The sequence below is a fragment of the Girardinichthys multiradiatus genome, chromosome 1, assembly GCF_021462225.1.
Source record: "Girardinichthys multiradiatus isolate DD_20200921_A chromosome 1, DD_fGirMul_XY1, whole genome shotgun sequence".
Classification (NCBI taxonomy): Eukaryota; Metazoa; Chordata; class Actinopteri; order Cyprinodontiformes; family Goodeidae; genus Girardinichthys; species Girardinichthys multiradiatus.
In genome coordinates, this window is record NC_061794.1 from 7,011,323 (window position 1) to 7,033,980 (window position 22,658).

The window sequence follows — 22,658 nt, forward strand, 5'->3', positions numbered from 1 at the left end:
AGGCAGGCAAACAGGATAATACAACAAATTATGAAAACAAGAGAGCTGATATACAGAAGGAGAAGTGAGGAGAAAGGCATGGCAAACAGGTGAGAGTACACAGGTGGAAAAGAGGGACAGCTGAGACCAATGAAGGCTGAGGAGCAGAGGGAGAGAAGAGTAAAACAATAAGAGCAGAGAAAAATAGGAGAGGAACACAGAAAATAAATCCAGAACAAAAATACGAAATGAACAAAAATAATAAACCTGACAAAAACCTAATTTACAATGAATGAACTAAGTTGCATCATTAAGAAAACATAAACAACAGGGAAGAAAGAGAAATAATAATAAAAAACTAAAGTTCAAACAGCCAACACTGCAGAATCATGACAAGAACAATTTAACCTTAACCTTATAATTATTTTAACAACAGTTTAAAGAAAGAGAAAAGAAGAAAATCTCAAAATCAGTGTTTGATTATTTAGTTTTAAGGTAATCATTGTGTAGTTTGGGTCAGGACCCCAGGCTTGTTTCCACAGGTCATCCATCATGGGAACTGAATGTTTCCTGACACACAGAGGACGGCCCACAGCTTTAAGGATGCAGACAAAAACCGACCCTTCACCGCCATGGTAACCAACCAACACAGCAGAGCCAGAAACAATGTCACAAGAATACTAACTGAGGAACAAGTACATTGAAAATGAACAAATTTACTGTTATAGCCAATTTTATAGCCTTTTATGGCTTAACTGTAGATTTTTCGGTTTGCTTAAATAAAACAACACAGCAACATCGGCTATTATGTCTGTTATGTGACTGCAATCCTGAATGTGCTGCATATAACTCTGCTGATTAAGACTGGAGTCTGCACTGGTGGTTTATAACAAAAAATCTTTATTATGTAAGAATTTTATTTACTCATTTGATTTGCCAGAATTATAAAAAAGCCAAAAAGAAGAAACTTATTCAGAAGAATCTCTGCACATTATCCTCACATAGTCAGGTACAAGACTCGACAGAAGAAATGCTTTGAAAGATCTTCAGAAAGCTTCAAGAGCATCACTTTACAAGAAGATTAGAAGATCTGGCTGCTGTCAAACAAGACAGAGTGCCTGGCGAAAGTATTCACTTCAGTTTGTTTCACCCTTCGTCACCTATACAACCAAAACTTTAATGTTAATTCAATTCAATTTATTTACACTCGTATACTTGTTGTCTTCCGCTTCATCCAGGACCGGGTCATGGAGCAGCAGACTCCATAGACTCAGTAGAGACACCCAGACTTCTCTCTGCCCAGACATGTCCTCCAGCTCCTCCAGGGGGAGCCCAAGGCGTTCCCAGGCCAGCCGAGAGACAGAGTCCCTCCAGCGTGTTCTGGTCCGTCCCCTGGGCCTCCTCCTGGTGGGACGTGCCTGGAACACCTCCTGAGGAGGCCGCCTAGGAGGCATCCGGTATAGATGCCCGAGCCACCTCAACTGACACCTCTCAATGTGGAGGAGCAGCGGCTCTACTCTGAGCTCCTCCAGGATGACCGAGCTCCTCACCCTATCTCTAAGGGAGTGCCTGGCCACCCTATGGAGGATCTCATTTCAGCCACTAATTTCCAGGATCTCGGTCTTTGACCCAAAGTTCATGACCATAGGTGAGGGTAGGAACACAGTAAATCGAGAGCTTCGCTTTTTAGCTCAGCTCTCTCTTCACCACAACGGACACAGCGCCCCCATTACTGCGGCAGCCACACTAATCCGTTTGTCGATCTCCCGCTCCATTCTCCCCTCACTCGTGAAGAAGACCCCAAGATACTTGAACTCCTCCACTTGAAGCAGGAACTCCCCTCCAACCTGAAGAGGACAAGCCAACCTTTTCCGGTCAAGAACCATGGCCTCAGACTTGGAGGGGCTGGTCCTCATTACAGCCACTTCACACTCGGCCCACTCTAGCCAATATGTCCCAGTAGGTCATCTGCTGGTCCCCAAACCAGACCCCCTAAAGGCCTTCGGCTACGCCTAGAATTCCTGTCCTTTAAAGTTATGAACAGGACCGGTGACAAAGGGTAGCCCTGCCAGAATCCAACATGCACTGGATCAAGACCGACTTAATGCCAGCAATGTGGATCAAACTCCTGCTCCACTTGTACATAGACCGAAAGGCCCCTAATAAAGGGCCCTCGACTCCGTACTCCTGGAGCACCCCCCAGGGGGCACCACAAGGGGCACAGTCAATTGCCTTGTCCAGGTTCACAAAACATATGTGGACCAGTTGGGCAAACTCCCATGAACCCTCGAGTACCCTGTAGAGGGTGTAGAGCTGGTCCAGTGTTCCACAGCCAGGATGAAAACAACACTGCTCCTCCTGAAGCCGAGGTTCGACTACCGGACGGACTCTCCACTCCAATACCCTGGTGTAGGCCTTACCAGGGAGGCTGAGGAGTGTGATCCCCCTGTAGTTGGAACACACCCTCCGGTCACCCTTCCTGGTGCAAAGAGGATGGGGCAGTGGACGAAGGTGGAGACCTTAGGGACCCGATCTCCAGATGCTTAGACTGGCTCAGTTTATTTATATAGTGCAAATTCACAACAATTGTCATCTCAAGGAACTTTACAAAAAAATGTTACTTCAATCTAATCCAGCAGACATATTCACAGTCAATTACATGCATTGAAGTTTGAGTTATTAAACAATACAGTCAACTTCACTTTATTATTCAAATTGATAAAAGTTTTTTCTATCTTGCAGTAATATTATTTTTTTATTTTATGTCATAGGTCTCAGAGGTTTGTTGAATAAACAGCATCATGAAGACAACCGAACACCGCATACAAGTCAGGGAGAACATTGTAGAGAAGTTTAATGCAGGGTTTGGTTATGAAACGGCATCCCAGGCATTAAACATCTCACAGAACACTATGCAATCCATCACCTGGAAATGTTATAACTGGGAACCTTTCATGACATTACTTTGCACCTGACAGGTTAGGCAAGAAAAACATTATTCAGAGAAGCAACCAAAGCGATCCTCTGGAGGAGCTGCAGGGATGCATGAAAACCTATTAGAGGCTGTGAAATAACTGAGACTGGGTAGAAGGTTTACATTCCTGCAGCAGAGCAACCCTAAACATACATCCAGCACTCAATTGGAATGGTTTAGATCAAAGCAAATTCATGTGTTAGTATGACCTAGTCAAAGCCAAGATTTAAATCTAATTCAAAATCTGTGGCAGCAGTTAAAATTTGGTCCTACTTGAGGTTCTCCATCGTATCCTACTAAGTTTGAATTATTTTGCAAAGAAACATGGACACAAATGCCAATGTTTATTGTGGTGGTAAAAACATACCCTAAAAGAAACCCTTGCTTCTGTAAAGTATTGACTCAGAAGGGCTGCAGACAAACGCACCAAAGCGTTTTTATTTATAAACACTTTGAAAACTATGCATCAATTTCCTTCCAGTTCATGAATATGGTATACATTATGTTGGTCTGCAATACAACATGTCAGTGAAATATTGTGAGACTTGTGGCTGTTAAAGAATGATGGAAACATTTCTTGTAAAGAACTATATCAAGGCACGATAACGAAATTAGGGACAATTTAAAACTTTTACACAGTACATTGGGTGTTTGGATTTCAGCTTCATAAAAAATAAATCTTCCAAACCGACTCCTCATGGCCATTGCCAGGATGCAACAAGTAATCCTGTTTTCCTCCACAACAGAGTACTGTATATTAAAAGCACATGGTGATTGTGATACAATATGTTCAGTAAAGAAACATGCGAATGCCGAGCCCAGACACAAACAATGTTATCTCTCCCCGGCAGACTTTCACTTTAGAAAGTAGGCTAAAAGAGGAGGAACTCAGAGGAGGAGCTTTGAAGATAGACAAAATAAGGTCATGATGGAGGAAACAAAGAAGGAGAAGCCTCATTGCTGACAAGGCACTTTATCCAGGTCAGCATAAAAAAAACAAACAGAGGGAGTCTTTCATCGGATGAATGGACATATAGCTGCTGATCTGTTGATCATATGTGCCACAGCATGAGACTAATGTTGGCTGGTAGTGTAAGAGTTCAGAGACACCAATGCAAAGAATCTGATCAAAAATGTTACCAAATGTTTATTTCTTGAACAAAGAAACCAGAGAGAGGTTTTGAGGCTATGTGGTAACAGTGAGTCTGCTGAAGAGTCTGCCTCACATTGAAGAGGAAAATAGACTCAGACATGCTTTGATTTTCATTTCAGGCCTCCAGGAAAACATATAATCTCTGTGGGTTTTATGTTCTTCATGAGGACTCATGATCCTGTCTTCTGTAGTTCATTGAAGGTAATAAATCAGTCGTCAAACAACTGTGCATCTATCCCTGATGTTTTTTCCATATAAATGCTGGGGTTTGTGGGACAGATTATCACCAAACCCTAGATACTTGGAGAGTGTCCAGTACTGTTGCCACGGGATTGTTTGCTTTTTTTTCTGTTTTATCCTGTTTAGATCATTGGTTTCTGAAGTTTATCCTATATTACAGCAGGCAAGAAGTGATAGCAGTATGGACAGGTTCCCAGGCCACCAGACAAATAATAGCAATGCCTGGCATATATTTGCTTGTGGTAGGAAAACCAGAGAAAACCAGACACATGGAGAACATGCTAACTCCCCACCGAACTGCCTTATTACTAATCAAGAATTGTGTTTCTGAGAGTTGACAAAATACCAAGCTCATATGAACATCAGAGGCATGCATGCTGAAGGAGAAATGATGTTTCAGGTCTGCTACTTGGACATCTGTTGGCCAAACAAATTGGTAGAGTTTTTTGGACATGCTTTAAGTAGTTAATGTGTTAAGTGCAGAATAATATTTGGACAGTCCCTGTGAGCTAAAGGCTATTCAGGGTGTGACGAAGTATTTCTTTTATCCTCTTTAATCTCAAATGTTTTACACCATATCACATAAACATATTTAATGATGTATTTTTAAACCAATGACACATTTACATTGGACAGTTGTTGAGGAGTGGCTGCACGGGTGGTTGATTTGGCTGAGTGAGAATGCATGCAATGCGGCGTGCTTGGGGACAGAGGCTGGCCAGCAGAGCCATTAGCTGTGCACAGCTTAGAGTTGACCTCCTGCAAACAACTGCATCAGTTGTTTTTTCCTGCTGTCTGATTCAAAACCAAATGCAGTAATGGAAGTAGTGGAGACTACCAACACTCATCCACCTCTGCAGTTGGTTAAACATGGAGACTGTACACAAACTTGTGGACAAGCTTCATTGCTGACTATGGAGTCACACTGACTTCTCAGAAATCTCTCTCTCCTGCATGGGCATGAAGAGATGTGACAGGTGCTGCTTCAATCCAAAGTGCTGTTTGATATTCTACTTCTGAAAAGTCTAATTCATCAATATCATCTGATCAAGAGAAACACAATTTTATTTCAATGTATATTTTTGACATAATCTGTATAGCATAGAGTATTAGGTCACCCCTCCAAATATTTTAATTTTGGTGTTTCAGGTACTTCCTTTGCCACAGGTTTAAAAATTTAATCACTGAGGCATGCAGACTGCTTCTACAGACATTTGCAAAAGAATGGGTTACCCTCAAGAGCTCAAAAATTCCAGTCTGTTAATGTAATAGATTGCCACCTGTACAGTCAGTGGAGTTGTAAAATTCCTTCACTACTAAATGTTCCACAATCAACTCTTAAGTGGTATGACCCTATGGAAAATAATGGGAACGAAAGAAACTCAGCGCGGGGTTAGAGGATGCTAACGCACAAAAATCACAGAGGTCACCAACCTTCTACGGAGTCAATAGCTACTGACCACCAAACTTCATGTGGTTTTCAAAATACCTCAAGCGAAACCAAACCCTTCATCAGATGAGGTGGTGTAAAGCGTATAGCCACTGGATATTGCTCTAACTAAGGTGTGTGAATCCAAGTGACCCAATACTTTAGGCAATATAGTATTTATTAAGTGAAAATACATTACTTGTTACAGACATCCAAATCTATAGTTCCTAATGCATAAGGCTCCAATAGTTTGTTGTCTGTAATGATGATGTTCCAGTATCAAAGTTACTTTGGATAAGTAACGTAGTGTAAAAGTCATTCAGTTGAACCTGTGTAATATCTAGATTTTTTTTTCTTTTTTTGCAGTTTCTTAGCAGATGCTCAACCCTTTGTATGTGTTTGACATGGAAAGGTCATTGTTAGAGATGGCTTGTTCCAACAATCTGTACTACCCCTTCTTACAATATTGTGTTTCAGGAGAAATACAGCTATAGATAACCCGAAATATGGTTCTGACTACTTAGGGTGTTTTGGTAGGATAACAGAGACAAACATCATGTCCCTAATACTTAACTATAGGCTTCTGTGTTCTGAATATATTTTATGCAAAAACATTACCTATGCATCTTGTGTATGGAGGGACATTTAATTTTTAAGGATCCAGAAAATAACTGGTTCAAAATAACCTCAACCCAATTTTCTAGCAAGAAAAGATTGATTTTATATAAATGGAAGCATAGAAGAATGAGGAGCATTATTTCTACTTCACTTGATGTAGATGATCATAAAAAAACTGATTTAGGAACCATATTTTGAATCAATTTTGGATTATGCACGCATTGCAAGCTGCTTGCTGGTCCCTTTCATCCTAAGTCATGCTTTGGATGTTCTCTTTGAGGAGATGCCAGCAAGGGGGTGAGAACACAGGGCCCACCAATGCAACATAAAGCAGCAGGGTAGAATATGACAGCACTCTATGGCAGCAGGAATGAGGAGAGAAAAGAAGAAATGCAACATCGTTGATATGGGGGAGACAGGAGAATGACCCAGTTACATACAGTCTCTTGGGAAGGGTCTTGCATGCTCAGGTGCTGACAACCCCATGCTGCTGGGCACTGTCAACGTCCACACAAGTTCTGCAGGTGAAGCAAGGCCAAGAGATGAAGAGGTTAAGAAGTGACAGATTGAGCAGGACACGAATCTGGGGTTTCACATAACGCTTCCAGACAGATCTGAGCCACACACCATCACAGAGGGCTTTTTGCTTGCTGTGACCTACATTTGCAGTGGTAGAGGAATTAACGGTTGGTTGCAGATACATTCTCGTGACAGTCAGTGCTCGTAGTGTGTTTTTGGAATTCCTTTAGTAGAGGGAGATTAACACCGTTATGTTGCTATATATGGAAAAATGATGGACATAAGTGAGACACAAAACCCGGACAATTGACAGTTTCAGAGTGTGACCATCAGAGGAAAACTGAACTGAATTCTTTAAAACACAAAGGCATCTAGTTACACTTTATCCACCCAAAACACATCAGTTTTAATGTTAGCAAGCAGCAGGTTAAATCTGTCAGTTGTCTGAATGTCAGATAGGAAATATGTTCTGTTGTTGGGGCTGGTTTAAGGAGGTGTGTTTCTGCGTGGCTGCATGGCATTTGGTCCCTCATTGACAGCAAGCTCCTTTCCAGCTTTCGATCCTTCATTCTGGTGCCGTTACCATTAAGAAAGGATGATGGGTAAGGGATGAACAAAAGGAGGAGGCCTCAAAAGAAATGGAGGAACACCTCCACTTTAAAGGGGACGGAGCTGGGGGCTGGAGGTCAAAGAGGGGTAAACACCCCGCAGAACTCGGAGCACTGAGTGTGAGGTGGAGGAGGGGAGAGCCAGTGTGTTTGGGGATATCTGCACCGTCACGGTCCTCGGCTAATTTCCATAAATGAATGAGGGACGCGTGTCCTAATGTGTTGTGCGTTGAGCTGGCAGCTGCTGTCTTGTTTGACAGATGCTTTGGTTAAATAGCAGGGGGGCAGCAGCTTTTTGTTTGGAGAGTCAAATAGAAGCTCTTTGCTTTAATTTACTGGGATGTTGTTTTGGCTTTGTTTCTTACAGGGCGTGCTGCAGGTTGTTTCAGTTGGTTCGTATTAAATGAGTTTCCAAGATGGAAAACTGAAGCCTGACTGGTTTGGCAGCCTGTTGGTGAAACTGACAGATGACTGTTTTCTAAAGCTGGAACATAAGCATTAACAATTAAATCTGTGTTTAAAAAAAAACAGCTTGGCATGACTTTCAGTATAAACAGATAATCAAATCCTAAAATAGAAACTCAACTATTCATGGAATATGTAGTGGGCTCCTTAAATAACAGTAATTTGACACGCTTAGTAGCCAAAGAAATTCAGATATGAGAAGATTATTTAAAAATATGTTCAGTTTCTGTCTAATAACGTTTTGAAGCTGGTTGTAAATCCTCCGAACACCTGCAGTAAGCGGAGGTAGAAGGGGGTAAAAAATGCAAATGCTCCAAACAGGGCACTGTTTCAACACCAACTGACAAAGTTTTTACTTTTACTTTTTCTCTGAGATAAATCCAAAAGCTTGTTTCTTGTATTTACTGTTTGTGTGGTACTGCCATCAAGTGGACAAATGTGTTATTACTTAAAAGCAATCCATCCATTCATCCATCCATCTATTGTCTATACCTGCTTATCCTTGCAGGGTTCCAGGAGAGCTAGTACCTATCTCCAGTTTAATTTTTTTTTTTAGTTTAGTTTCCTATAATATTTTATGGATCCTTATTTTCTTGTAAAGTAACCTTGTTTTTATTCCAACTTAACAGGAATCCCCTACAACTGACTGATTCATATCTCTTTTTTAATTATTCTCTGTTTGTCTGTTTAGTTAGTTGGATTATTTGTAATGCGTATGTCTAGTTTTTTAAGTCTGTCTTATTTTTAACTTCTGTAAAGCATGTGTTAGACCTGTCTGTAAGAAAAGGGCTCTATAAATAAAGTTTGATTTAAATATCTTTGCTCTATTTGCATATTATCTTTCTAAATTCTGATCTGAAAATAATTATAAAAGATGTAACAAACCTAACAAACAGAAAGTATTTGACAAAATTGGGGGACCCTTTCTGGCACAGTCTCATAATAAATCACAAATATTGTAACTTTGACATGTATGACCTTTGGAGCTTCTTCCTTGTTCCTGTTGAAGAAAAGGAACGGACTGCATGATGCTGCCATCACCATGTTTTATCATAGGGGTGGTCTGTTCAGGTAGATGTGGAAGCTTCAGTTAAAACTAAGATCACAAACTATGTGTCCCTCTACATCACAGATGTCAAACTCAGGTCCTTGTGGGTCCGTGTCCTGCAATGGTTAGATGTTACTCTGCCTCAATACTCCTAGGTCATTAGCAGGACTCTGTAGAACTTGGCTGCCTGAGGAGGTAATTCAGTCACCTGATTCGGATGTATTGGGTTTGGAATGTATCCATATGTTGCAGGACGTCTGCCCTCGAAGACTGGAGTTTGACACCCCTACTCTACATGGTTAGTGGCAAACTTCAAGCAGGACCTCTTATGGTTTTCTGCGTACCACTCTTCTTAGGAGGCCAGATTTATAGTGCAGAAAGAACTAAGTAGTCCTGTCAACTGATTGCAACCGGAGCTGTGGATCTCTGCAGCTCTCCTAGAGTTGCCATGGGCCTCCTGGCTACTTCTAAGATTAATGCTCTTTGCCTTAGGTTATTGTTTAGTAGGAAGCCCAAAATAATTTTTAACCCTTTTTGTGTTTGGCAAAATTATAATAGTTATCTAATTTTCCTAATTTTGGCATTAATGTTAATCCTAGGAGTTTACATGATGGACTTCGTATTTTATTTTCATTGGGCTGATACATGCGAGCAACGTCCCAAGAGAACATTTGTTATGTGGACGCTTGTGATATCAGGTTACATTAGTTAAGGCTTTCCGCCCTCATGCCAGGCACAATATGGAAGATAAGCAAAACACATGTTCATTGCTGCTACGCCTTTTCTGTACCTTACAGAGTTATCATTGTGTTACTCCGATACCAATCCTGGGATCCATAACATTTTTAGAACCTATCTGTGCTTTAAACTTCTCTGTGATTTTATCTCTGACTCGTCTGCATTCTTGATGCTATTTGTTCAGATCAGCTATATTTATACTGAGAACTAAAACACATACTGAAATAACACTGTCTTCTTGAAATGACTTTAAAGTTTCATTTATCAAAACATTTTCAATTTGGAATACATATTTTAAGATTTCTATGTTGTACGTGTGAATAAAACTAACACATAAAGTCTGGAATAACCATTATTCAATGCATGATTTGGTACCTAATGGGTTTGTTTTAAAGGTCAAAACAGAGCCAAATTGACCAAGAGGAAAAAAGAAATTGCTTAAATAACCTATGTCGATACAATCCAGACCAACATTTAAAAAAATGTTCAGTTTTGTTTTTTTCATGTCAGTCTATGAATCCCCAGCGGGTCCAGTTTCCCAGGCTGCAGGGAGCAGAGGCTAGTCCACATCCTGTTTGTACATTTGGACCTTCATGGTGCTGACTCTAAGGAGGGGTGTGTTTATATATTTTTGGTTTACAAAGATACCCAAAACAACAGCTAAACAGAACTAAATATTAGAATTTGAGCTGGTCAGCCCATCCAGAATTAGCCAGGGCACTTCTGTTTATCCTGATTTAGACTAACTGATTCAGTTTCACTAAAACAATAGTACATAAGTGACCCTGGAAATCAATTCAGTGGAGGAGGCCCATTCTTGACCAAGCAAACAGTCAGCTTTAGTTTTCATTGTTGACTCAGGAGTCACAAAGACCAGGAGACAGTCATCTAAAAAAATGTTCCATGTTTATTTTAATGTCTTCTGCACTTTGATTTAGATTCATCATTTAACATTAACCATGTTCAATTTGCCCAACAAACTGAAATTTAAATATGTGATTTAACCATTGTATCATTTTTACAATTTAAGGTTTGGGTATCAGATAATGTAGTTATCCAAAGGTGATGTTCTGTTGATGTTAAACCCATAATGTTTTGACCTGTTTTACTTAAAATGAGTCTTGGATTCCAAAATTAGCACAACTACCAATTTTTCGTTTTAACTGACAGTATTGGCAAGAGGAATGGGGGGGGGGGGCGACCCCTTTGTGGGGATGCCACCCTGGCATCTTTAGTGATCTCTGAGGGGATCCATGGCCTCGGTCATCGCTGTATAGGTGTGTATAGGGGAGCTGGCCCGCATGGGGATTCATGCCAGCACCTAGGCGACCATCCCCTCCTCCATAGCATATGTAACACCACACACCATACATCATTGTGGTCTTGGGATGTAGAACAATGGATTTTGCAGGCATGGGGACAACATCGTGCATTGCCCAGACCCTACCAAAACCCCACAACCCCCAACCCCACCCCCACCCAAGCTATGTTTGGCAATGTCCTGTTCCTCAATTTTAGCACATATAGACACTTAGGACTTTGGGGTTGGGGTCAGATAGACTCTGCAGTCAACAAGCAGTGGGGTGTCGCACAACCCAGCCACAACCACGATTTGAATACACTTCAGACATATCTATCTGCATTAATCAAAACATTTCACATTATTAAATACAAACACTGTGGGGTGGCTTAGGGGCACTGTGTGGTCCTCTTTTGAGGACCCAGTTCCTGTGCTGGGACTGGAGGTGTAGGAGGCCCTGGATTCTCTGACGGTGCCATGGGGTACCGACAGAGGGCTGCCCCCCCTTGGTGGGGTGTTGTTTGTGTGGGGGCTCGGACCATGTCCCAGAGTGGTGGCCTCCCATTGGGTGGCCAATGGCTCCTGGGCATGTGTCTGGCCAGTGGTAGGCTGCAGGGGTTACGCAGGGCTCTGTTGGGTATCCCCCCGTCTTGAACTCCCAGGGGTTAACTCACCAGATGGGAATGGTAAAATACCCTCACAACCTTGGTTCTTCCTGGCTGCCGGCGGACTCCTGTCTGACATGTTGGGGGGATTTCCCCTGCTTGGTGCTGGGTGGTCTTTCTGCCAGTGGTTGGTGGCGGCTGTGGGCCACCAAGGGGACTGGGTCCCGGGCTTGGTCTGCGAAATGGGGGATGACAGTGTGGCTGGGTCCGGGGGGCTGAGTCCCCCACATCGCACCCTGTGCCTCTGCTCCTTTGTTTCACTGACAAGCTACCTCTGTGCTGGGCATATGGCTGCCCATTGGTGTAAGACTACATGATGCTGCTGCGACCTTCTGGACCCGACACCTCCTGTTCTTTGCTGCTCTTGAAGCTGTGTGTTGAAGGCCTTTTGCTGTTCTCATCACTCTAAACACACTTATTTCTACACATACACTCTCACAGACACACACACACCTACACACACCTATACACCCACAGATCAACACACAGATAATCCAAATGTTTGAAGATCATAGAAACACAGGTACCTATTACATTAATGTGGCCTGCCTACTTTGAAGCTGGATTCAGTCTTGACTTGATAAAGTTAATCACGCAATTAGGATTTCGCCCTAATGTATCCTTTTTGTAGAGCAAATCTAGTACATGTAGTTTCTCAATATAGTATGCTTGAAATATCAAAACAGTACACGTGGAAAAACTTAAACACTTAAATCTGACTGACAATCTGAGGAAGATTTCAAAAATACTGACTACAGTTTTATCCAGTCTGACTGAGCTGCTTGAGCTCCCTCTCAAATATAATGACACCATAAGTCTTGCAAAATATGGTAAATAAACTTGCACCTTAAACATTAACAACACTTTATGCCATGAAACCACAGTAAAACCCATTGCATCTGTTAACAGAAACAAGACAAATATTGAGCACTTCTTTCATTTTAAAGACTACTAACTGCCCAAACATTCTCAAAACTCCCACCTGATGTACTTTAACCCGAGTGGCTGCAGATGCAGGGATCAGGTGAACATGCAGTATGCAAACCTAGACAGGGTTAGTTATATAATATTTTGAGTGTTGACCAATGAAACACAAACCACTGACTGACTCCCTAACTCAGTATTATAACAATGACAGAAATTTTGTGTATGCACTGTTAGTTGAGCATTCTATTCATGCCCACAGCATTATTTTGAGTGTTTGTTTTCCTGTGGGAGCAACAGAGAACTGTTTGAAGGTGAACCTGAGCTGTGTTTTGGTGGCAGGAGGTCGCTCAGAGAAACGTTGTCCTTATTTAACCTCTCCTGCCTGTGCTGCTGCTGACGTTTGTCTACCATGGTAAGATAAAGGTGGCCCGGTGCCAATCAGAACCTGTGGAGTTGCTAGGAAATATTTCTGCCAACATATCTTTTAATTTCCACACCTCCTGTGACCCATAGCCCCCCTTTACCCTGAAGAAACAGCTTAAGGACTCTGACGGCCCTACTTGGCCTAATTAGAAGATGGAAGGAGGGTATAGAACTAAAATGGTGTTCTTGTTTTACTTCTGTTCTGCAGTCAAACTAAACCCCTTCTCTGTTTTTGCCAGTCCTCTCACATGCTCTGCTCAGTTGTTTATTTGCCCAGATAAGATCTCCCTCCCCTCATCTAAACTCCATCCCCCTTCCAGCTTCCCTCTTTCTCCCTCTTCCTTTCATGCAGCCTTTGTCGCCCGCCCACCAGTTGATTCCTGCTCAGAGTTAGGAGGTGACAGGAGCGACAGGAAAGAAGCCCGAAGCAGACATTTTTTCACAAGGACTTGGTGCTTTCCTGCTGCATCTTTAAATCTCACCACTACAGTGAGTATCTGGCTTTGGTCACTTAAATCAACAGATGGAGAAGAACTTAAGGGGATAAAACCAGGAATAGACACCCCACCACCACCCTCCCACACACACCAAGTTTATGTCTTGAATCCCAGAAGGTTAGGGAGAGAGAGGCGGACGTGCAGGGAAGATAGGACCACAGATTGACCACAGAGATCAGTGTGAGAAGGCTAAATATGCAACAAAGACAAACTATACTTGTAGAACGAAAGTTGCAACTTAAAAAATAACTTAGTTCTTTCTGCAAGTTCCCGAAGTTTTTGTCCTTGTAGGGATTAAACAGCTGAGCAGAAATAAAATCATGAAGGCTCGCTGGTATTTCAAACATCAATCTCTCCACTTAGATTTCAAATGTAATTCAAGAAAGAGGTCTATTATGAAAACTGTGAAGAACAAAGTTTACATTTCTCTCAGTTTGAAGTGTATATTTACTTCTTTATAAGAAGATCAACTGAAGATCCTGAATTCACTTAATCCCAGTTTCCAGCTCTTTCATTTGCTGTGTGTTTCTATAAAATCAGGGAATTAAGAAACATGGAACAGTTTTTCTGCAATGCAAATCAGAGGTAAAATAAATCAGAATGGCAATACATTTTCTTAGAAATACGCCATAAAGTCTTCGTAGGGAAAAAAGATCAAATCAGTTCAACTCAGTGTCATTTAAGTCTATGAGAAATACTTAGTAGAAGACTGGGATGACATTTAGAGGTAGAACAGTGTTAGTAATGGTTGGAATAGTCCAAACAGTGAAGGGAACAGCATCTGGAGTGTTGCATGAGATAATGCACACAAACACAGATCTGTACCTCTACTGAAAGTCCCTGGTGAACATCACAGCGACTTCAAAGCCATCCTCTTTTTTCCATCCAGTGTCAAGGAAAAATTGTGATTCTGGAAGAACTCACACAGATCAAATCTAAAACATTCAAACATCAAATATATGGAATACATTTTACCAAGTGCCTTTGGGTTGTAGATTACAGGGTCATGTGTGATTAACAGCAGTAGACAGCGAGAGCTAGATGGGCTAAAAAAGGGATTTGGTTTTTTGCCAGTATACGGTTCTGAAGCTCTTAGTGCGATGGTCTGCTTCACTGTTGTAAATAACAACATGGCATACCAAAGCTTAGATATTTAAAGAGACAACAACTTAAATCTATACCAGATTATAGCATTAATTAATAATACCCAACACATATGTAGAGAAGTTGTTCATCATAAATGTAGTAAATGTACTTTATGTGTGTACAAAAGTATAAATGTAGAGTTTAACTTTCTGCCTGAGTTAACCGCAGGTAGTGGTTACTGATTTTCTAAGAGAATAAAATCATACTTTCTGCTTAACAAGTTGCTTTAGTTCACCTTAATACAAAAATATGTAATTATAAGAAATACCAATGTAGTAAAATATAAAAAATAATAGGTGCTGTTTTACAGGTGCTGTGAAATGTATTAGCAAAGTTCAATAAGTATAAGGGCTAATTTAAAAAACATGCAGGATAAAATCTCTAACTTTAATCTATAGCTGCTCTGGCAAAAGGCAAAGGAAAAAATCTAATTTAAATATATGGAAAGTTTTAAATTACCTGAAACACAAGACATATGGTTGGGGAATGAAATGAGGAGCATAAACAGGAGCTTTCATGACTTCCTGTGAACAGGAAGGTAACTGTGCTGCTGTAGTCAAGGAGGTGATGGAAATTATAAAAAACACAAAACAAAACTATCTAAGGATGTTTATGGCTTTTTTTCCACAGTTTTCTACTATCTTCTTTATTAAAGCTACCTGGTCCTGGTTGCACAGATGAAACTAAATATATTTCATTCAAATAATAATAATAATGATAATAATAATAATAATAACAACATTGGGCTGCACGGTGGCGCAGTTGGTAGCACTGTTGCCTTGCAGCAAGAAGGTCCTGGGTTTGATTCCTGGCCAGGGGTCTTTCTGCATGGAGTTTGCATGTTCTCACTGTGCATGCGTGGGTTCTCACCGGGTACTCCAGCTTCCTCCCACATTCCAAAGACATGCCTGTTAGGTTAATTGGTCTCTCTAAATTGCCCTTAGGTGTATGAATGAGTGTGTGTGGTTGTATGTGTGTTGCCCTGTGATGGACTGGCGACCTGTCCAGGGTGTACCCCGCCTCTTGCCCATAGACTGCTGGAGATAGGCACCAGCTCCCCTGTGACCCACTATGGAATAAGCGATAGAAAATGACTGACTGAATAAAAATAATAATAATAATCACTCAATCAAAAAAAAGGTTCCCAATTTTATTTCAGTAAAAACTTAGTAACCTAATGTTGACCGATTTTATATTTACATTTTTTTAGGTTGTTTTATTTTTATTAAATAATTTTTAGATGTACCCACCTTGAAATCTGTATGAATTAATCGGATTGACTTTGTAAAATGCCTTCAGACAACGTGTTGTGAAATGGCGCTATATAAATAAAACTGAATTGATTTTATTCCTATTTTGTCATTTTTATCCTCTTGTTTTTTTGGTTTCTAATTACCTTAACTGTACAATGATTTGGTCCAACTTGCAAGGTTTTTAATTTGCTTTACAAATAAACTAATTTTGGTTCAAACAAGGAGGTGTGTGGTTCCTTCTGTGTAGTTTTCAAAAGATAATTTAAAGTCAGGCCATACAAGAGAATTTGACAGCCATTTTAGGCTGCTTCATCAGTGTTTGTCCATTGAAGGAACAACTGATTCCGGATGCTATCTCTGTAAAAGACTCAAAATATCTAATAAAAAACATTTTGAAAAGCAGATAATGCATATATACATATACAGTACAGCCCAAAAGTTTGGACACACCTTCTCATTCAAAGAGTTTTCTTTATTTTCATGACTATGAATATTGCAGCTTCACACTGAAGGCATCAGAACTATGAATTAACACATGTGGAATTATATACTGAACAAAAAAGTGTGAAACAACTGAAAATATGTCTTATATTCTAGGTTCTTCAAAGTAGTAGTAGTTTTGCTTTGATTACTGCTTCGCACACTCTTGGCATTCTGTTGATGAGCTTCAAGAGGTAGTCACCTGAAATGGTTTTCACTTCACATGTGTGCCCTGTCAAGTTTAATAAGAGGGATTTCAAACCTTATAAATAGAGTTGGGACCATCAGTTGTGTTGTGCAGGAGGTGGATAGAGTACACAGCTGATAGTCCTACTGAATAGACTGTTAGAATTTGTATTATGGCAAGAAAAAAGCAGCTAAGTAAAGAAAAACGAGTGGCCATCATTACTTTAAGAAATGAAGGTCAGTCAGTCCGAACAACTGGGAAAACTTTGAAAGTGTCCCCAAGTGCAGTCGCAAAAACCATCAAGCGCTACAAAGAAACTGGCTCACATGAGGACCGCCCCAAGAAAGAAAGACCAAGAGTCACCTCTGCTGCGGACGATAAGTTCATCCGAGTCACCAGCCTCAGAAATCGCAGGTTAACAGCAGCTCAGATTAGAGAACAGGTCAATGCCACACAGAGTTCTAGCAGCAGACACATCTCTAGAACAACTGTTAAGAGGAGACTGTGTGAATCAGGCCTTCATGGTAAAATAGCTGCTAGGAAACCACTGCTGAGGACAGGCAACAAGCAGAAGAGACTTGTTTGGGCTAAAGAACACAAGGAATGGACATTAGACCAGTGGAAATCTGTGCTTTAGTCTGATGAGTCCAAGTTTGAGATCTTTGGTTCCAACCACCGTGTCTTTGTGCGGCGCAGAAGAGGTGAACGGATGGACTCTACATGCCTGGTTCCAACCGTGAAGCATGGAGGAGGAGGTGTGATGGTGTGGGGGTGCTTTGCTGGTGACACTGTTGGGGATTTATTCAAAACTGAAGGCATACTGAACCAGCATGGCTACCACAGCATCTTGCAGCAGCATGCTATTCCATCCGGTTTGCGTTTAGTTGGACCATAATGCATTTTTCTAACAGGACAATAACCCCAAACACACCTCCAGGCTGTGTAAGGGCTATTTGACCAAGAAGTAGAGTGATGGGGTGCTGCGCCAGATGACCTGGCCTCCACAGTCACCGGACCTGAACCCAATCGAGATGGTTTGGGGTGAGCTGGACCTCAGAGTGAAGGGAAAAGGGCCAACAAGTGCTAAGCATCTCTGGGAACTCCTTCAAGACTGTTGGAAAACCATTTCAGGTGACTACCTCTTGAAGCTCATCAACAGAATGCCAAGAGTGTGCGGAGCAGTAATCAAAGCAAAAGGTGGCTACTTTGATGAACCTAGAATATAAGACATATTTTAAGTTGTTTCATACTTTTTTGTTCAGTATATAATTCCACATGTGTTCATTCATAGTTTTGATGCCTTCAGTGTGAAGCTACAATATTCATAGTCATGAAAATAAAGAAAACTCTTTGAATGAGAAGGTGTGTCCAAACTTTTGGTCTGTAGTGTATGTATATAAACACATTCACCCATCTGCTTCCAGATGCTGCGCCTGACCTCAGGTCGCCTGGGAAGTCTTCTGGCCAGGAGTCCCATCGCAGCCCTGACCACCAGCAGCAGAGTGAGGATGAAGAGCCAGCAGAGTCATGGTACAAATATAACTAAGAGTATTCTGTTGGTTTTCAATGAGAGCTTTGTTTTGCAGTGTTTTAGTTGTAAACTAGCACATGTTCACATGTTGGACCTAATTCTGGACCAAAATGTAGAGCTGCTGTGAATGATTTCTGTTCTTTATGTTTTACTGACTGTTTGTGGGGGAACACTTTAAAATAAGGCTAGAATTCATGTAATCCTCAAATAACACATGACTTATAACCCTTTGAGTATCTGATAGAAGATCCTGATTCTCACCATGGATTAACAAGCAACCCAGTGAGTATTCATGAGATTACTTCACATTAAATACATCAACCTCGGATGGGTTTCACCTATTTGTTCCTTCATTCCAGGTTCATGTCCCACTAAAGCACCCAATGCGCTTAACTGAAGCTGTTGTGATAAATTGAAATACAGAACCCTGTTAAAAGAATCCTACAGACCATAAAAAGCAAATGTTTCAATTAAACAACCACCTAATCAGAGGAAATTCTTCTGTAGAGATTGAAAATAAATAAAACACATAAGGGTTTTCCAACTGATCCATGAACAGGTATTTAATTGACAACTTTCTGTCTAAATACAAAGAGCAACTCTTTTATTAAAGACTCCTTGTTAACAGAAGACAGCTTTAGATTAGAGAAATGTGTCTTATCAATAATAAATCAAATAAAAAACAATGCTTAGAGGAACATTTCGTTTCTTTTAGTTTATTTTTTTAATAAATGTAAGGTCATATGCCTGACAACTGGCCCTTCAGGGCAATAATATTTACATTAAAAAATATAAATGAGGAGATGTATGTCTGTAAAACCAGCAGATGGCACTGCTGCACCATATTGAACATATTACCATCCTATTATAATCCTAGTCATTTTTCTCCTGTCCTTCCAGAGGTGGTAGAGACAGTGGACATGTCTCGGCCTTTGTACTACGACCGGCTGGACACCCCTCTGCCTGACAAACCCTACATTGATATCCTGAGTGATGCTGACAAGAGCCTGAAGCAGAAGGAGAAGGGACCCTGGAGTCAGCTGACCAATGAGGAGAAGATCACCTGTAAGTTTCTCCCATTTCTCAGTCTGAAATGTTACAATATTCCTCCTCTGGTGAGAATTAGCCAAACAAGGCACCCAGTGCACCCAATATCAGTAGCTCTAGTCAGATATAACCTCCCCACCGGGGAATCTGGATACCGACATCATAGACAGACATCAGAGCACATTATAAAGGTTATTCTGGTTTCATTTCCTCTATTCATATTTATTGTTATTTTGAATTTCTAGTCAGCATCACTAGTTTTAATTGCATTTCAAGATAAACTCGACTCAACCTGGTACTGTATTATTATGACAGGGTACTAAAAGTGGTTTTACTTTGATGTGTCACAGTAATAAATTAGTCAAGGAAAATTTTGACTGGTGAACTGAAATTAGTCAGAAATTAAACAGAAAATAGAAACCTTTACATCATCACACTGGTAAAATACCTTGCTATACAGAGCTGTGTTGTAGGTTTAAACCAACATTACTTTTCACACTTTGTTCCTGAAGAAAGTCTGGCTCCAAACAAGCAGAGTGTGCAGAATTGTATCGAACTCCAGACATTTGCGCCTTGAATGGACCATCTGAATTCCTCTCTACTTCTTTAGTGATTCATAGAAGTGTTTACACCCTCAGATATATTTTTCATATTTTGCAGCGTTACCCACTTCTGTGATGATTTACATGGTTTTTACAAAACAAATCTGAAAAAGGTGCAATGCATTTGCTTAACTTTTGGCACAGATCCAGTTTTGGATTTAGGATTGGACTTTGACTTGGCCATTCTAAATAAATATGCTTTGATCTAAACCAGTCCTGTTGTCCTGCTGTATGGAGGACCTCTGCATCCATCTTTCCATCAGCTCTGACCAGCTTTCCTGTCCCTGCTGAAGAAAAGCATTCCCGCAGCATGATCTGCCACCACCATATTTCACCTTGGGGATAGTGTGTTAAGGTTGATTGCATGGTTTTCCACCATGAGTGGCATTTTTGGATGTAGTACAAAATGTCTGGTCTCCCCTGACCAGACCACCTTCTTCTACATGTTTGCTGAGTCTCCCACATAGATTGTAGCAAATAGCAAATGGAAATTCTGAAGACTGTCTTCCCACCATTGTTCCATAAAGACTACATTTGTGGAGTACACCTTTAATCGTTATCGTGTTAACAGATTGTCCCACCTGAGCTGTGGAAGTTTGCATCTCCTCCTGAGTTTCCATGGGCCTCTTGGCTGCTTCTGATTAATACTCTCCTTGCCCGGCCTGTTAGTTAAGGAGTTTGGATATGTCTTGGTAAGTAAACTCTTCTCCTTTTTAGTTAATCAAAGCTCTGTCAGATGTTCAGAATTTTAGTTAATGTTTTATAACCTAAACCTGAGTTCAGCATCTGCAGAACTTTATCCCTGACCTGTTAGCTGTGTTTCTTGGTCTTTATGATGCTCTTTGTTCCCTAATGTTTACTAGCAAACCTTTGAGGCCTTTACAGAACAACTGGGTTTAATCTCAGATTTAGATACACACAGGTTGACACTGTTTAATAGTTAGGTGACTTCTGAAATCAACTGGATGCAATGAATTTTATTTGGGGGTGTAAAAGTAAAGATGGCTGAATACAAATGCGTGTCACATTTTTAGACTTTAGTTTAATATGTACCACTTTGTGTTAATTCCATCACATAAAATCCTGGTTAAATTCATTGAAGTTTGTAGTTGTAACGTGACAAAATGTGGAAAATGTAAACGGATGTAAAAACTTTTGAAAGGCACTGAAAGAACCATTAAAACCCTTGGAAAACACTGAAGTGAGGGGCGTCTGTGACTCAGTGAGAGGAGTAGTCATCTTGCAATCTGAAAGTTGTGGGTTCGATCCCAGCTCCCTCCTCTCACCAGATGTGCCCCTGGGCAGGGCACTTAGGTCCAAGTTGCCAACAGATCTGTGTATGGGTGTATGACTTTGTTCACCTTAGTGAGTGTGATTGGGTGAATGTGGCTCTAGTGCAAAGCGCTGTGAATGGTTGATATGACTAGAAAATTGCTATATAAATTCTGTCCATTTAACGATTTCTCATTTAAGTTGTCAAACTTTTTCCTTTCTTGGTGTTTATATTGTTTCTTTTTAAATAGTTTATAATAATGTAAAACATGAAGGTAGACAGTCATGATGCTAGAAAATTCCTCCTGATTTCCATACATGCCTCACCCTGTCCTTTCTCCTTCCCTCCAGTGTATCGTCTCATGTTCTACCAGACCTATGCAGAGATGAAGGAGCCTAAAGGAGAGTGGAAAACTGTAGTGGGTGGCATCTTCTTCTTTCTGGGCTTCACTGGTCTGGTGGTCTGGTGGCAGAGAATTTACGGTAAAAAGCTTTCACTCTTTTCAGGTCTGACAATAAAAGGAGTGTTTGGTCCCTTGAAGTGGATTACAATCTTTTGTTTTCTCCAGTCTACCCTCCGCATCCCAGGACCAATGATGAGGACTGGCAGGCCATGCAGCTCCAGAGGATGTTGGACATGAGGGTCAACCCTGTGCAGGGCTTCTCTGCCAAGTGGGACTACGAAAAGGGCCAGTGGAAATGAAAGGAATGTCTGGATAGAGCCTGGGATGCCACAGAGTTCTGACTTCATTCTGTTTTATCTCCGTCTCCCCACTCTGCCTCCTCTACAGCTACTGAGGGCTTCTGGCAATTTATTACTGTGGCCATAACATAATTATAATAAAGCCTTCTTATAACTCTGTTTATCTTGTTTTGATATATGGAGCCAAACCAAAACTGTAAAGAGAGGGATTGATGGGATTTTTCTTTTCTGAACTAAAAATTACCTTCTAGCTTTGTTAATAACTTTTATTTTTTTTACATTTTGTCATTTTATTCAGTGAAATTGCTTATAACCCAACCCATCAAGGCTAAGTGATGCATTATGTGCGCAGAAACTACAACCTTAACAATTAACAGTAAAACTAGTAATTCTGAGTTTACTCTGACTGTTATTTCATTGTTTACAGTCTGGGCCCAAGATGCAAGCACTGCTGTTCTACCATCCATGCCCAAATAGTTTTTAAAAGGATTAAACATGTAGAATGGCCCAAAAGATGGACATCTGCTAGGAGGTTTCACCATCCAACCTGCAGGATCCAGAGGAAGAGGGCAACCTTTGTCCCTTAAGCTGCAGTTCTCTTGAACTGCTTCTAATTTTGCTGATATTTTATTTCCACGTTCTATTTCTTAATAAAGTGAAACTGCTTTGTTTCTTTGGTTACCTCTTCGGGAGTTTTTATTTTTTTATCTGAAATATTTTTTCTGTTGAAAGACCCACTCGTTACTCCACTCAGTCAAGAAGGATACTCTCTGCAACATCTCCGCATCACCAGTTGCATTTCGAAGCCCCTTCACAACCTGAAGCTCTATGGTTCCACTGAAGGTAAAAGCGGT

General features: G+C 40.8%; 2 protein-coding genes across 2 annotated transcripts in view; one reads left to right on the plus strand and one right to left on the minus strand.

Moving 5' to 3' along the window:
• Window positions 1–22,658, minus strand: part of bcl2l1 (BCL2 like 1) — an 81,541-nt gene that overhangs the window by 15,272 nt on the left and 43,611 nt on the right. The window lies entirely within an intron of this gene.
• LOC124869169 lies at window positions 13,249–21,963 on the plus strand. Its single transcript, XM_047366925.1, has 5 exons — window positions 13,249–13,575; window positions 18,074–18,179; window positions 19,081–19,245; window positions 21,453–21,584; window positions 21,671–21,963. Exons 1-5 carry the CDS (start codon window positions 13,264–13,266, stop codon window positions 21,802–21,804), a joined length of 849 nt encoding a protein of 282 aa, XP_047222881.1. The 5' UTR covers window positions 13,249–13,263; the 3' UTR covers window positions 21,805–21,963.

Coding starts and splice junctions, on each gene's coding strand:
- LOC124869169 (XM_047366925.1), top strand. CDS start 13,264: ATGGTGTTCTTGTTTTACTTCTGTTCTGCAGTCAAACTAAACCCCTTC. Junction 18,180..19,080: donor GAAGAGCCAGCAGAGTCATG/GTACAAATATAA, acceptor CTGTCCTTCCAG/AGGTGGTAGAGACAGTGGAC. Junction 19,246..21,452: donor CAATGAGGAGAAGATCACCT/GTAAGTTTCTCC, acceptor CCTTCCCTCCAG/TGTATCGTCTCATGTTCTAC.